Source organism: Phycodurus eques, chromosome 7, assembly GCF_024500275.1.
Source record: "Phycodurus eques isolate BA_2022a chromosome 7, UOR_Pequ_1.1, whole genome shotgun sequence".
Classification (NCBI taxonomy): Eukaryota; Metazoa; Chordata; class Actinopteri; order Syngnathiformes; family Syngnathidae; genus Phycodurus; species Phycodurus eques.
The window spans coordinates 5,333,623-5,350,428 of record NC_084531.1 but is presented as its reverse complement, the minus strand read 5'-3'; the positions used below and the strand labels follow the sequence as shown (position 1 = coordinate 5,350,428).

General features: G+C 40.9%; 1 protein-coding gene across 1 annotated transcript in view; it reads left to right on the top strand.

Annotated features, from left to right (window-relative positions):
- Window positions 1-16,806, top strand: part of fam131ab (family with sequence similarity 131 member Ab) — a 32,254-nt gene that overhangs the window by 11,088 nt on the left and 4,360 nt on the right. The window contains exons 2-3 of the mRNA XM_061682081.1: window positions 4,831-4,924; window positions 6,368-6,550. Of these exons, the coding sequence (XP_061538065.1) occupies window positions 4,831-4,924; window positions 6,368-6,550 (277 nt within the window). The remainder of the gene's footprint in view (window positions 1-4,830; window positions 4,925-6,367; window positions 6,551-16,806) is intronic.

Genomic DNA, 16,806 nt, shown 5'->3' with positions numbered 1-16,806 from the left:
AATGTCCTTTAAGATACATGATTATCATATTCATTCATAGAGGAAAGATTCCTGAGTTGTAACTTGGTCAGCGTATGGGTCCCTCGTGAGGATAAGCAGAAAAGAAAATTGATGGATAATGGATGGAGGTATTTTGAATTCTTACTCTGTATTATATATCAAATTCAAATTGGCAAGAAGGAGAAAAACCGACAGATCAGATGGGACTCATTTCAAGCTCTGAATGCCGATGCTGAAATATTTCCCCTTTTTTTTTCTCAATCTCACTGATTTCTCTGGACAACAATCTGATTATCTGTGCTCATGGAAAGCCAGTTTTTGTTTTGCTATTAAAAAACCAGCACATCTCCTCTGGGTATATGACACATCTCCTCCAGATTATCCTCTGTCTGATCTGTGAGCTCCACTGTGGCACAAGAAGCTTATCAGATCTCCAGGGTGCCGTTGATACCGTCACAACCTTGGGATCCCCCCGCTTCTTACTCTTATACGACTCCTCTGACAGATACATTTGCTTTAGTTTGTTTGTCTGGTTGTTGGCCTGATATTTTGTTGTGGTTAGTGGAAATGACAGGAGAAGGTCATGTTGCTGCTTTTGGAATGAGGTCAGGGTATTCTTATTCTTTGCATATTTATTCTTCTCCACATTCAGTAAAGACGAATAAAAGTAACAGAATCTCATTAATTTAGCTTTCAACTATGGAAAAACATACTTATTTTTGCTTAGGAGTGCTGCTGTCATATCCACATATAGAGCCCTGTATCTCTGTGTTTTATCTCCCCTACTTTCTATCCCAAAACTATTTTCCATAAATTATTCCCCACAGATCTTTAGACACACGTGCTTCAGAGGACAGCGACAAAGTTTACATTTTTATTGTAAGGATCCGTGGCTTTTCGCTAATCGCGGTCTGGCGTGGTCCCTGTCCCCAGAGAATAGCAGGGATCCACTGTACTGTATTACTGTATTGATACGGCTTGGCGGTGCTGCAGCGGCCGGGTCTGACTGACTGGGTCTTAATTATGTTTAGTAACCAAAAAGATAGATTATTTTTGGATTTAGATTTTTTTGTTGTTGTGAAAGCTCATGCGTATTTTGGATTTGCAGTTAGATCTGCAAAGTTGCGTCGCCGTCCTCCAGCAATTCCAATTATCAATTGCAGCAAAACTAGTGGCTTACAGTGGCTTGTCGAACCCTGCACACTGCACAACAGTTCAGTTGGGTTGAGCTGTGTTGCTCGGTGTGTGGCTGGCCTAAAGGGCAGCAGCTCAAAGCAACTGCGTTGAGATAAACATACCCAGCTCAAACCGTTCATTCAGTGCTTTCACCATATTGAGCATCAGTACAGTCGATTCAGCTCTGCATGTGGTCTTTGGTGCCAATGTGGCTGGTCCTCATGTGAATGCCGCTTGGACCATAAAGAGAAGTGACAGATGAAAGATCTTGTCACCACCTGATACTCTCTCTGTGGGATTTGAGAATGTCCATCTTTTGTCGACTGACTCATTCCGGCAACAAATGATCTCTCCGGCTGTCAACACAAAGAAGTACAGGTATACATTTTTTTCCCGAAACATTTTTAACAATAGCTCGAGTTACATCCCATTGGAGGACTTGTGGCATGCTCAGAGAGATCCACTTGGTCCTTTGTAAAATTTGGTAGAATGACCTACATTTATCTGGCACCAATTTCTATCATTCAGAAATGAGCGATTGTGTCCAATCATGGTAGAGAACTCATTCAAACATGGTTTGTGGATCATTACGAGCAAACTGTGTTTCACTATCTGGAAAAGGAATGACTGGAATTTAAACCCCCAACCTTAAAAAATGTTTAATTACTTCTCGTGAGCCATTATGCACAAAAAAATGCTCAACAGTATTGTGGTCAAACACTAAGCCATTTTCCAGGCTTGCCTTAAACCATTATATTTGACAAAGTATTTTACATAAAGATACATAGCTAGAGATCCAATTCTAGTTATATCAGTGTATGTATTTTTGGCTCTAGAAATTTAAAAATGCTAATTTTTGATTGACACTGTCAGATAGTATTGATTTAACAATGTTTATTCATTTTCTCAATACTAAATATTGCTGGCGTGAGGCGGAATCCTCGTATTTCCAAAACGATGACTTTGACAAAAAAAAACAAAAACAACCCAACATGTTTGTTGAGGCTTTAATGTTGCATCGTCAAAGAAACGTCATTTTCAACACTTTAGATTGGCCAATAATTTGTAAAATCAATAGACCCACATGGGAACTGACCAATAGGATCGATTTGTTATTTTTATTGTCTTAATATTAACAGGGGTTGTCTTGGACTTAATATGCTACTTTAAAAATTGCCTGTACGGTTAATATCATAGCAGTAGCTAGATTCTGGAATATATTGTTTAAATGCACATTATTTCCAACTGGAAATCTAAACAAATCAGAGGCTGACCAGTGTCATGTCAATTCATATTTCATCATAACAATCTAACATGATAATGTCGCTGGCGTCGGGCAGAATCCTCGCATCTCCAAAACGGCACGTTTGTTGAGTCATTAACATTGCACCGTCAAAGAAAGCAAGCCATTTTCAACATAATTTGTAAAATCAACATACCCACGTGTGGACTGAGCAGTATTATAGATTTGTGAAAAATACTAAATTTACCAAATTTGAACAAATGAGGTTTCTGCCCAACAGTGAGGATATATAAAATATTTCACCTAACTGGATGTAAATATGCCCCCCCACCCCAATAAAGGGTTGTGCAATGAAGTTAAATGTTTTATAATGTTGTTTTACAAACTCCAAATGGCTCAATGGGAAGTCTGTTCAGTAAATATTCGGATGCTGTTAAAAATGAAATCATGCAGATGAGCATAAAGTAGGAGCAGCTGGATCCTGTTAACTTGGCAAACGATCCACTTGTAGCCTGGTGAGGGTGTCATGCTGGACACACCGTGTAAATTTTTCAACAATTTAGATTGGTCAATAATTTTTTAACAAGAACACACACACACACACCTTCGGACTCACCAAATAGTATAGACTTGTGAAAAAATATCCAACTTACCAAATTTAGATGGAGGGGATTTAAGACCAACACCAGCGATATGATAAATTATTATTTATTTTTTTCGTGTCGAATTATTAGTCATTTCAGAATTGGAGGGCTATTTAGGCACAACATTTTTTAAGAATAGGTCATTCATTGAATATTTTATATAGGTACATTTATTTTATGTTTTCAACAACAGGTAAACTTCATATAGTTTAATTCATCTGAGAGAAAGATGAAACAGTTTTTGTGAGATATTTTATTCGCATATATTTCGCTGGCGCAACCGTGTTAAAGATACTCAGGCACTTGAAAAACACATTTAAAAATATTGGTGAATAAATCATTTACAATTTCATGAAGAAAGTAACATTCCGTTCCATGCTAATTACAGTTCAGTGGAACCTCAATTTAATATACTAATAGGGCGGAGGAGTCGTCCATTAAAGCTGTTACTCCGTTAATTTGAACCACTTTCTTATGGCCTTTAAAAAAAAAACACAAAGAAAACCACCCAAAGCAGTACAAAAGTATTGTAAATAAATGTAAGTTTACCTAAAATTAGCTTTAACCATTGATTTGATTGTCCATTCCTCCCGTGAAAGTGCTGTGATCGCTGGTGCTTGCCGGTGGGAGAAAGTTGTTGTGCCGCGGTGGCGAGTTGGCGTTGCTTTCATGAGCCGCGAAAATAGTGCGCTTCCGTTTCTCGCCTCCGTTACTATTGGATGCCATAGTGAAGGACAAAAAAAAACCCAACAGTATACTGTACCAGAATCAGCATAACGTGTTCAAGAGACGTGTCCACGACGAGCGCCTAAGTAAACAACAGCGTCTATTCCGAGGAAAACCGGTACCAATCACTGTCTGTTGCTTGCACCAGTAAACAACAGCGGCCAATTCTGGAAATAATGGACTTCGTCCGTTGCAAAGGGGCATTTTGAGTTCCACTACCAATCTGTCTGTTAAATCCAAAGTCTGTTGGTTCTGGGTCTGTTAAATCGAGGTTCCACTGGGTTGCAAGTAACAGGGTTGCAAATCAATGCTAATGTTGGAGTTTTTGCTGAAGAGTACATGATGGCTTTTTAGCTGCTATGCTAACTGGTCAGGAACAATATTAATTACATACAGTAGTAAAAAAAAAAGAAAAAGAAAAACTGACAATTAATGTCTTTCTGATAATATGAACAACAAGGTTGCGTTAGTTTGAGTGACACACTATTGCGCCTGAAAAATCGAATAGAGGACTCAGGGTCCCGTTTATCTTTTCCTCTAGATTGGTAAAAATGTTTTAGTAGTAAACTTTAGAACCCCTCCCTCCCCACCTGCCCCCCTAAAGCTGATTTAAAAGTAATTTTATCTCTTATAATTGATATGCAAGTTGGTCATCAAGAGGGAGGGACAAGAAAAAATTGGGGGGGATGCTGAAGAGCAATTTGGTATTTTGATTTTAGTATTTAAAGATCACTTTTTACTACTGTTATATTTTGTCTCAGGAAAACTTTTATTTACATAACAAATGCATGTTTCTGTATTTTGTGCACGGAGTATTTGAAATTTCATGAGGAGGACGGATAATGTCCTTCAATTTTGGAATGACCCTTATGTCTGGAGACCTTGGTATGTTCTCACACATATTGTCTTCAATTCGACGAGACCAAGTGCATTATCGTCTGAGTCGCCACAGGGAGCGGTCAGCTCTGTTGCCTTCACACCGAGCTGAATTACTGACTTTACTACGGCCCTCTGAGCCACGCTGTTTTCTCATCCTGCCAGGTGAATGTTGATGACACCATTGAAATGTTACCAAAATCAAGGCGAGCGTTGACCATTCAAGAGATTGCAGCGTTGGCGCGATCCTCCCTGCATGGTGAGTTCAAATGTATGAATGGCGCTTACACACCTATACAACAACTGTAAGTAACATTTTAATATTCTTAACCGTGATGCAATATGTCAGTGTTATAGTAAAATATAAAAACAATAATTTGTGTACTTATCATTTACTTTGATGACATGAAAAGCAGGGGCGCTTCAAGGATCATAGTTAGTTTTAGGGGTGCGGGGAGTGACTAGCCCAAAATGGGCTCGTCACTAAACTATTCAGTTGCACCTTGGCTTTAATATTGTTACATGTACATGACACAACAACTAACTTCTCTCAATCAAATTCAAACTGAGGACTGAGGTTCTGTCCGACCACCTGAATTGTTTACTAAAGCTAGAAAAAGCTTCAGCTAACTTCTACCTTACAACATAAACAATGACAATTGGAACAATTGACAATGGAAATTACAATAGTGTGTTGGTATTGAGTGATTGAAGTTAATAAATCTGGTACATATCCTGGTTTAAGTCAGGCATTATTGGTGGCCCAAACCATTTTTGAGGCAATGTGGGAGAGGGGGGGGCTTTATTTTTGTTGTAAAATATTACATTACAACCAAGTACTGTAGTTTCACACTTTTGTCTAGGTTGAAAAAACAGTTTCTGAAAAAAAAATTGAGATTCATGTTAGGGGTGCTTCAGGACCCCCCCAAAATGGGCTAGAAATGCCCATGGTGTAAAGGCGACAAATCCACAGAGAGAGATTACGGTTTATGCCCAGGAGGTGACTCCCTTCACATTAAGCAGCTCACAGATGTCAACTTACTGTCACTTTAGCTAGTGTATAATGTAAGAGCAGCCAGGAAAGAGATGTATAACAAGTTCTATTAACGGTTTTTATGGTCACACTCCTTTTCTTCTTTAGCTTGAAAATGTTTGGCCTATTTACAAATTATACGACCCTAACGGCACTTTAATTTTGAGCTTCCACTTCATCGTCACACGTTTTCACATGTTGTAATGATGAAGTCTGAACACCGCATTTTAATAACAAGGCAATGCAGTAACATAAACGGGTGCACATAAGTGGTGCACATACACACTGAAAATATTAAAAGTGCACCAGGTTCAGGTGTGTCATTTGTAAACCTTAAATGCATCTCTGTTTTTGGACACGCACGTTACGCACCTATCCTCCCCCTAATAAGGGCCCAAGACTGCTGCCGACTTTGCGCTCCTTTCACTCATATCTTGTTCTTCTGGGGGCTAAGCCCCCCCATCTATAAATCCTAGTGACGCCCCTGACGATCACACATTGCGTACATGCCAGGAACCCACAGTGACTATAAGTCATAAAGTTCATCCGGTGAGGTCTGTGGGTCAGGGGGGAAAAATGCGCACCAAGCAACAACCTCTGATGCTCCATTGAATCAGACCAAAACTGTTACGTGCACCCTGAATATAAATCGTAATGTTTGCCTCCTAGGTATTTCGCAGGTAGTGAAGGACCATGTGACGAAGCCCACAGCCATGGCCCAGGGCAGAGTAGCTCACCTCATCGAGTGGAAGGGATGGTGTAAGCCGATGGAAACGCCTGCAGCCCTGGAATCGGACTTTAATTCTTACTCTGATCTCACCGAGGGAGAGCAGGAGGCACGCTTTGCTGCTGGTAAGAAGACCATGTTTGTGGTTGTGCATTTTGCTATGCTTCACCCAACAGTTCAAATATGAATACAGCATAAGAGAGCTTTTCAGAATGATCTCAATGCAGTGCAATGGCATATTAGCCTGGAGGGGGCTTTGGAACAGGTACTACAACGGTATCCTAAATTACCTATGAGCTCACCAACACGAATTTGATGCAATCGGTCCCCACAAATTGAGTTAATGACATAATTACTATTTCCTAGTTTTTAATCCCAGTGGGGAAACATATCAGCACTTTCTATGACTGAGTCTTAAAACTGAACCAGAGCAGGATTATAGATCCTGAATGACTCTCTAATATACTGTAAATCCGTAAGAACTAATCCATCATTTCCATTTCCTCTACCGCTTGTCCTCACTAGGGTCGCGGGCTGCTGGAGCCTATCCCAGCTATCTCCGGGTGGGAAGCGGGGTACACCCTGAACCGGTCGCCAGCCAATCGCAGGGCACATAGAAACAAACAACCATTTGCACTCACATTCACATGTACGGGCAATTTAGAGTCCTCAATCAACCTACCACGCATGTTTTTGGGATGTGGGAGGAAACCGGAGTGCCCGGAGAAAACCCAGGCAGGCACGGGGAGAACATGCAAACTCCACACAGGCGGGGCCGGGATTTGAACCCCAGAACTGTGAGGCAGATGTGCTAACCAGTCGTCCCCGTGCCGTCCTAATCCATCATGCAACCCTTTAAATGAATCTGCTGCCATGTAAGCAGTTTGCAAATGTGCAGTGTCCAAGCTTGTGCTGTCCAGAGCTGCAGAATCATTTCATCACCCAAAAAAAAAAACTGAGTCAGGCTATGTTGATTTGCCTCTATTTCCCTTTGTAATATTTTAATCAAAGTGCGACAAGTAGAACCAAAATAACAACAAAACCTATTAATACTGTGTGTAATGTCAGACGTTATCACTAAAACTAAGTGACATTCATTTCTGTTAATTTCTTCTTTTATTTTTTCCTTGATTTACTCCCACTGGCTCAATTCATTATCCCCCTTTTCACACTCCGATGTCGCTGAAAGCCCGCTATTTATTTATCTCATCCTTTCATCCATTTTTCACCCAGTCTCCACCGCCAATTGCTCGCTTGCTCCCCGCAATGCAGACTCGCAAGGTTAATTTGCTCAGTAAGGTTTTGCTCGTGGCGTGTGCCACCGTGACTGAGCGTCTTTTTTTCTTCCTTCCTCTCCTCCTCCATCTTACAATTCACAACACTTCTCATTTTCACTTCGTTTCCTTTAATGGGACTAATATGAAAAAGAAAAAAAATTTTTACCTGGTTTTGTACAAATAGATGGGCCCAAGTTTGAAATTACAAAAGCAAATAAATGTTTAGTGAGCTGCTTAGTTCTAAAAGCAGTTCCCAGGTGACTTAATAACGTCTCCGACACATTTTCACCCAAATCCCCCTATGGTAAATAAGTATATTATTTTACATTTCTTCTCTCGCTGAAATTCCAAGCTGCCAAGTCATGGGCAAAGAAACTCGTTTTGAGGATGGTTATTATGTAAATACAGTATCTTCTGTAAAGTGGAGAACGCCTTGCTGACAGACACATTTTTAAAAAGAACAAAAGATTTGGTTGTTTAATTTCACACGTGACGGGTGGGCAGTCACCTCCTACTATTTGAATACAGGCTGTGAAAAAGAATTTTTTTTTTTGTCTTGATTTTTGTCTTAATCTTAACAGTCTTGTACTGTGTAGTTAATATCATGGCAATAGTTAGAATTTCCACATCTTAAAAACAGCATATTTTTTTGAGCCATTAACATTCCATCGTCAAAGAGAGCGAGCCATTTTCAACACTTTAGATCGGTCAATAATTTGTTAAATCAACAGACCAATAGCATAAATGTGTTTCTGCCCAACAATGAGGATTTTTAAAATGTTTCACCAAACTCTATGGGAGCAAATATGCCCCCGATAAAGGGTTGTGCAATGAAATTAAAGTTTTTTTCATGTTGTTTTATCAACTTAAAATGGTTCTATGGGAAGTCTGTTCAACAAATATTTAAATTCTGTTAATAATCAAGTCATGCAGATGAGCATAAAACAGGAGGTGCCGAGTCCCGCTATCTTGTCAACAGTCCACTTGTCGCCTGGTGATGGTGTCACGTGGGTGGCTGAACACACTGTGTAAATGTCAGTTAGCATGTAGTGTTTTGTTTGAAGTGAGAGCATGCTTATGTGAAATGGAAAACATGATTGAAGGAGAGTGTTTGTTGGAGGCGGACTAAGAATATAGATTTTCTTACCCCCGCATCCCACCACACACACAAACACACACACACACACACACACACACACACAGTTAATCCTGTGTCGCTCTTCACATGCATCTTTATGTAGCAGTGTGTATGTGACAACGACTGTACGACCGAGTGTTTGTGTGCGTTGATCTGACTCAATGCCAGAGAGCAAGGGCGAGAGAGCTAATCTGTGAAAGTACAAATGTGTGCTGTGCTGTGTCTGCAGATTGGTATGACACCTCTCTGTGAGTTTCTGATGCACATTAGTGGAGCAAAGCAGAGAAAGTGGATGTGGCCTCCCTATTTTTGAGGGGAATACTGTCTATACACAACGAACACTGTAGTAGAACTGTATACTGTATATGTCCCTGCATTTGCAGTGCGATAAGGTGACCAGAACAGCTCTCAGCATGATATACAGACCCTTTCCAAAACATTTGAATATCATGCAAAAATTTATTTATTTCCATAATTCCACTCAAAGAGTTAAACTTTCATAGATTACACTTGGGAACACAATTTGTGTTGAGTTAGGTCTGACAGCTGTTTTAAACAAATATTTGGGTGCAGAATCCAAAACTGATCTCAGCTTTTTTTTTCTTCAAGTTTTTGAACAAAGGAAATGTATACCTATGGAAATAAAACTAAAACTAAACTAAAAAATAAAAAAAAAATAGTTAAAAGCATTGAAAATAAAAAAAAAGCTGCATAAAACGAAATAGAACTTACAATGGTATGCCCATGGTTACAAGGTTAAGAGAAAAGCCAGCACAAATCCTCTTAATGCCTACTATGCTAGCTTTCTGTTTGCCGATAATGATAGTACTGACCTATTGGAAGCTGCACACGCCTCTCGCCGCACTGTTTCAATTTTAACTGCACAAACAAGTTGCCACGTAGCTGTAGATGAGTCCAATCGTAATCAGCTGGCAAGTCTTACTTACTTTAATTGTACTTTTATTTTATTTTTTACCATATTTTCACGACCATAAGGCGCACTTAAAAGTCTTCAATTTTCTCCAAAATGGACGGGGCGTCTTATAATGCGGCGCGCCTTATGTGTGCACCGAGTTCCAAAATCTGTAAATGTTGTGTAACTTTAATGAGCGCGCCATTTGACTGACTGGGAGTATTTCCTGCCGACACGCTGCTTATATAGAGGAAGGCGGACGTGACTGAGGACAGCATGCGGACGTAAAGGGGGAAGGGTGCGCGTGACAGAGGACGCTAAAGACACGCCCCCAGTAGGTATATAGTTCCGGTATGTGCATCGGTTTGGTTAAGGACCCACGAAAATAGCACCTACGAAGAGACACGCTTACGAAGCACAGTTTAAACTGCAAGCTGTCAGTTACGCAGAGGAACATGGGAATCGAGCAACCGCGAGAGAATTCAAGATCAACGAATCCATGGTTCGCAAGTGGAGGAAGCAGGAAAACGAGTTTCGCCAAGTCAAGAAGACGAAGCTGAGTTTCCGCGGAAACAAGGTGAGGTGGCCCGAGTTGGAAGACCAACTCGAGCAATGGATTAATGAGAAAAGAGAACTGTCTCTACAGTCACCATTCGACTGAGGCCAATAACACTTGCAGAAGAAATGAAAATCAAACATTTTCAAGGAGGTCTGTCTTGGTGCTTTCGTTTTATGAAACGGCGCCATCTATCCATCCGGGCAAGGACTACTGTGGCGCAGCAATTTATGGCGGATTACAAGGAAAAGATGGCCATCTTCCGCTCCTACTGCAGTAAAAAGATTGCCGACAAACACATCCAGCCCAACCACATCACTAACATGGACGAGGTGCCGCTCACTTTCGACATCTCGGTGAACCACACTGTTGAGAAGAAGGGGACCACCACGGTAGGAATACGCACAACGTCGGCTTTTACTGTTGTGCTTGGTTGCCATGGTAATGGACAGAAACTGCCCCCTATGGTGATTTTTAAGAGGAAGACGCTGCCTAAAGAAAAGTTTCCAGCCGAAGTCATCGTTAAGGCCAATCAAAAGGGCTGGATGGATGTGGAGAAAATTAGAGAGTGGCTGAGTGAGGTGTATGTAAACAGACCGGATGTTTTTTTTCCACGCGTCACCGTCCCTGTTGATCTGTGACTCCATGCGCGCCCATCTCAAAGCCACTGTGAAAAACCAAGTGCAACTAAGGCAACGGCGGGCGAGTTGCGTCACAATATGTGAATGGATTGTTTGGGCTAAGGTATCTGCTTTGACTGTTGTCCGAGCTTTCGCAAAAGCCGGCATTGCAGATCTTTTTTATTTGAAAAATTTAAAATATGTTCATAGGAAATGTATCAAACAAATGAACATACATATGAAATAGAAATAACAATATAACGTTAAGAACATAACACATTTAAATACAGTATTTCAATTTTAACTGGAAAGCTGTAAAAAATATATATTTTTTGTTTCAGTCTCATGTCATTTTTGTTCATATTTCTCTAAAATGAACTTTAGATTTGCATTTTGTGACATTAGTCACTTTGGCACTGGGTTTGAATTTCTGGAGTTTCGTGTACTGTTGTAGAAGATGGTTGTCTTGTCATGTCCCTGTGGAGTTAAAGGTGTCCGGTTATTTATTACGTTGACCAGACCTCACTGTAATCTGACGGTAGACTAGGGATTTGCAAGATCATCATAAAGAGACATTTACCATCAATTCCCAAAACATGGGAAACATATTTACGTTGATAAACGTGTAGCTGTCATTATTATCAATAGCAATAATTATGCTCTCTTACATTTATGTACTTACTTGTCCGTTCCGGTGTCTTGTAAGCAGGTTCTTCGCCTGTCAGCGGGGGCGGAGTCCCATGCACCTCTCTTTCAAGTGAGCTCCCCGACCACACTTGGTTTCATCTCGTAGAATTGGGATTGGCCCTAAATCTCTTTCTCTCTCCCCTGCGATCTTTCTCCTCATCTTTGTCTGGCCTGCGCGCAGTCAGTGATTGTGGTGATTACTGCCTGAGATGCACATTTGATTGGCTGAAGGGCTGGCTGACCTTGCTTGTGATTGGTCGGTACAGTTTGCCACTACCGTAAAGCCTGTAATGTTGCGCATCTTAAAATAGAACCGCCCTGTATGTCTTGAACCATTACTTTTCTTTTTTGGCTATGGTATTGGTCCGTATGGGACTGCTTCTGTGTCCGTACCTTGAGTGCAGACCGGCAGCGAGTGACCTCTGGTTTAGATTATCTGACGTTATTGTGCTATAGTTTCGAAAAAATAGTTGAATTCTTACTTTTCCCACTCATACTAAAACTAAATCAAGTGCAAGGCTGCTGGTAATCGCTTCCTACTTGGTTTTGATTGGTCACATGTTGATGTCAATTAAAGAAGCTCCACTGTGATTGGCCAAATATTTTGGAGGGGAGTCATTTGCCAAGCTACTCAGCTCAGCTGTAAAAGAGTTGCACTTGTTTATGGTCAACATGTTGAAAATGTTGAGCAAAAGGTGATTGATACACTGAAGCTCCCCTAAAGTAGGCATAAAGGTGCCACTAGACATCCATCCATCCATTTTCTGAGCCGCTTATCATCACTAAGGGTCACGTGAGTGCTGGAGCCTATCCCAGCTATCTTCGGGCAGGAGGCCCATGGTATGGGTAACTTGCACATATAGTATGTGAAGTCACCATTAAAGCTAAAAGGTACATAGAGGTTTTGGCGAAACATAAGCTGCCATCCAAGCTACATCCTTTTCAGGGATATCCCTGCTTATTTTGGTAAGACAATGTCAAGCCACATTCTGCGCGTGTTACAACAGTGGTTTTGTAGTAAAAGGGTGCAAGTACTAGACTGGCCTGCCAGCAGTCTGAGTAAACTGCACTGTTGAGCAACTGATGTTGTACATCAAGCAAGAAAAAGGAGGGAAAGAAATGGAAAAGAATTCCACCTACAAAGCTTCATCAATTATTGTCCTCAGTTCCCAAACGCTTATTGAGTATTGTTAAAAGGAAATGTGATGTAACACAGTGACAAACATGTCCCAGCTGTTTTGGAACGTGTTGCAGGCATCAAATTCAAAATGAGTGGATATTTGCAAAAAAAATTAAATAAGAATAATAATTAAGTTTACGGCACGGTGGGCGACTGGTTAGAGCGTCTGCCTCACAGTTCTGAGGACCGGGGTTCAATCCCCGGACCCGACTGTGTGGAGTTTGCATGTTCTCCCTCTGCCTGCGTGGGTTTTCTCCGGGCATTCCGGTTTCCTCCCACATTCCAAAAACATGCATGCTTGGTTAATTGACGACTCTAAATTGCCCGTAGGTGTGAATGTGAGTGTGAATTGTTTGTTTGTATGTGCCCTGCGATTGGCTGGCAACCGGTTCAGAGCGTACCCTGCCTCCTGCCCAATGTTAGCTGGAAAAGGCTCCAGCACGCCCGCGACCCTAGTGAGGAGAAGCGGCTCAGAAAATGGATGATGGAATTAAGTTTATCAAATTGAACTTTACTATAAATATCTTCTTTGTATATTCAATTGACTATAGCTTGAAAATGATTTGCAAATAATTGTATTTTTATTTTATTTTGCGTTTTACACAATGTCCAATCTTCATTGGAATTGGGGTTTGTATTTGAGTCGCCACCGGTGATCACCAGCCCACTTATGGTACATTGTCTGTTGCCATACCGGCCAAGAGCAGTGACACTGATGCACTCACGTGCTCTTCCGCACGGAGATTTCTCCATCGAGAATGTCTTTGTGTCACATTTAAAGGGAATGAGAGGAGCCTTTTCGATTGGTGTTGAATGATGTTAGCTCCAAACACACCCACAGTGGCGCAGCCCGCCCACTCTGCGCTGGTCTACGAAATTACCAACACCTGTCTAACCTGTCCCTGGCACACAGTTGCGCCGCCCGCCGCGCCAGTATTATGCTGTTCATGAAAATAGGGTCCTGAATGTCAAAATTCCCACACAGACAAAACATAGGAGTCTGGGAGCAGCAGCAGCTGAATTATTATTATTTTTATTTTTTTTTGACTATCAAACAATCGCAACAAAAATGGCAATTTTAGTCTGTGTAGTTCTTTCTTGGAACAAACTCAAACATGCACACAAAAACAATGACCTGCATATAATGCTCATAGTATTTTGTCAAAACAATGCATTTAATTGTTTATGAAACCTTTACTTAGGCGTAACTTTAAAGGATCTACAACAGCCATTGCCTGAATCCAGAAACTGTTCATTTTATATACTTGACATTTGATTCTGTTTATTGTCCTATAACAGTGGTTCTTAGCCTGGGTTTGATCGAAGGTTCAGTGAGTCAGGGGTTCAGTGGCGATCAAGACACTCACTGTATATGTGGATGTCGGTTTCATTCACCCCAGTCTTATGATTGATATGATTACACACACTCCGCCAAGAAAGCCATTGGGATACTCATGCCGTTTGTTACAAATAATTTATGAGCATATCCTTTTCAAGGATAATAGACATAAAAAGGAAGAAAAGGAATATACTTTTTTGTGAAAATGATTTGAGAGTGTCATTTGCCAAGGTGAAACCGCATATTTCTGAACTTGTCTCTGTAAGGTTCCCTTTACTCTGTCTCTGGCTCAACCCAACAAGATGAGACAGACAGTTTTCCCATAGAGCCTCGGTTCTGATTGAGGTTTCTTCCTTAGAGAAAGTTTTTCCTCCATTGCCAAGTGCTTGCTCATGGCATTCATTTTTTTTTGTGGTTTATGTAAATGACCTCGTCAAAAGTTCTATTGTGAAATAAAATAAAATTATAAACGTCACATTGAGTCACTGATGGTGTAGTGGTACAGTCGCCTGACTTTGGTGCAGGCAGCGTGGGTTCAGTTCCCACTCAGTGACAGTGTGAATGTGAGTGCGAATAGTTGTCCATGTCTATATGTGCCCTGCGACTGACTGGCGACCAGTTCAGGGTATAGTCGGCCTTTCGCCCGAAGTCAGCTGAGATAGGCTCCAGCGTCCTGCGACCCTAACCAGGATAAGCGGTGTTGAAAATGGATGGATGGATGGATGTCACATTGATTATCATTAAATAGTCACTGAGTTGCATTTGTGTTTTTTGTGTTTGTTGGATTGAATCTTTGAACAGTGATCTTGGGTGCAACTGGTGTATTGTTTAATTTTGTCCACAAATAAAATGTATACCTATTTTAAATTTAAAAAAAAAAAAAAAATCACATTTTATTTTTGCAATTATGAAGGATTCAGTAAATGCACATATGAAACTTGTGGGGTTCGGTACCTCCAAAAAGGTTAAGAAGTACTGCTCTACAGTATAAGTTAATGTTGTTTCCCTCATATGAATTTATATCCTCCCAAATGTTTTTCTTCATGACGTGACATTTTTGGTGTAAAATTCCACATTTATTCAAGTAATGTTTTGACTTTACTTGTAGTATTGTCAACTTCATCTTTTATACTCTTTCAAAGGACGGCCATGGCAGAGTATGTTTGCTGCCACATTGGAGATCCCTGTTCACACTCACGGCTGTGATGATTTTGAGGGCCCCAAAAGCTGTTTCCTGATCTAGTGTGTGTGGGCCATCTCCGCTATCGTGATGGGTTAAATACAGAGGATACAATTTGTTAAAGTGCATATAAAACTTTGAAATAATGACAATTTAAAAAAATATATTCAAATTCTAGTTACGCCAGATAGCCACTTGCGATTCTTTATCAGTAGACATCTTAACGTAAACTAGTGAGGTTTTTGTAGGAAATACTGAATGTGATGAATGTCAGCCTTTTTTCAATATGCTTTGTTAGTAAATGACTGGCCACATTTGACTGACTGAAGAAAGTCCCTATTTAGGGGGATGACAGCATTCCAAACAGAAGGTTCATTTTTAAGGGGAAATATATTTTCTAACACTATTTTTGTGCAGAGAAATACTAAAAATTAAGAGATAATGTTGCTTTTTTATATGAACATGGCAGAGCCACCAACCACTTGAAAAACACTGTAGGCTATTCTCTTTTACTGTCTATTGTGTTTTAAATGCAGAGATAACAAAAATCATTCATGACATTATAGGTGAAACAACTATTTAAATGAGACAAGTTCATTATCAATTTGTGTGACGATTGTGCAAATGGTGCAGGCAGTTCTCAAACACACAACTGGCCAGTAGTAATCAACAACAGTATGTGAATAGTGCAGCGTGATAAAACAGTGAGTGCACGACTAGTGTAGAAGTGTCCTGACAGAGATGTGCAAAATCGGCAGCATGTTGCAATGAAATTGTAAGTATTTAAGACGTTACTGGCAAGAGGGAAGAAGCTGTTGGAACGCCTGCTGGTTTTAGTTTACATTGTTTGATTGCGCATACTTGAGGGAAGGAGCTGGAAAAGGTGGTGACCAGGATGTGGGGATCCAAGATGATTTTGCAGGCTGTTGTCTTAGTTCTGGCAGTGTGCAAGCCCTCAGGAGTGGGTAGATGGGTATTGATAATCTTCTCGGCAGTCCTAACTGTTCGATGCAGTCTGATTTTGTCCTTTGTGGATGCACCAAACCAGACTGTGATGGATGAACACAGAACCGATTCAATGACTGCTGTGAGAACGTCCTCAACAGCTCCTGTGGCAGGCTCAGAAGCTGCAGGAAGTACAGCCTCTGCTGGGTCTTTTTGCGGATGGAGTTGATGTGAGTTGAAGGTCTCGGCGGTTGACACAGGGCAGTTGGACAGTGTGAGCGGCAGCTGTGACGAACGATGTTTTCTGAAGTCCACCATCATCTCTACAGTCTTGAGCGTGTTCAGCTTACCAAAGCTCCAGCCGCTCCACTTCCTGTTGCGATGAAGACTCGTCACCGTCTTTGATGAGGCCGATGACTGTGGTGTCATCTGCAAACTTCAGGAGTTTGACAGTCGGGTGCATTGAGGTGTTGTCTTTTGTGTAGAGAGAGAAGAGTAGCAGAGAGAGGACATATCCTTTGGGGCCCTTGTGCTGATGGTGTATTT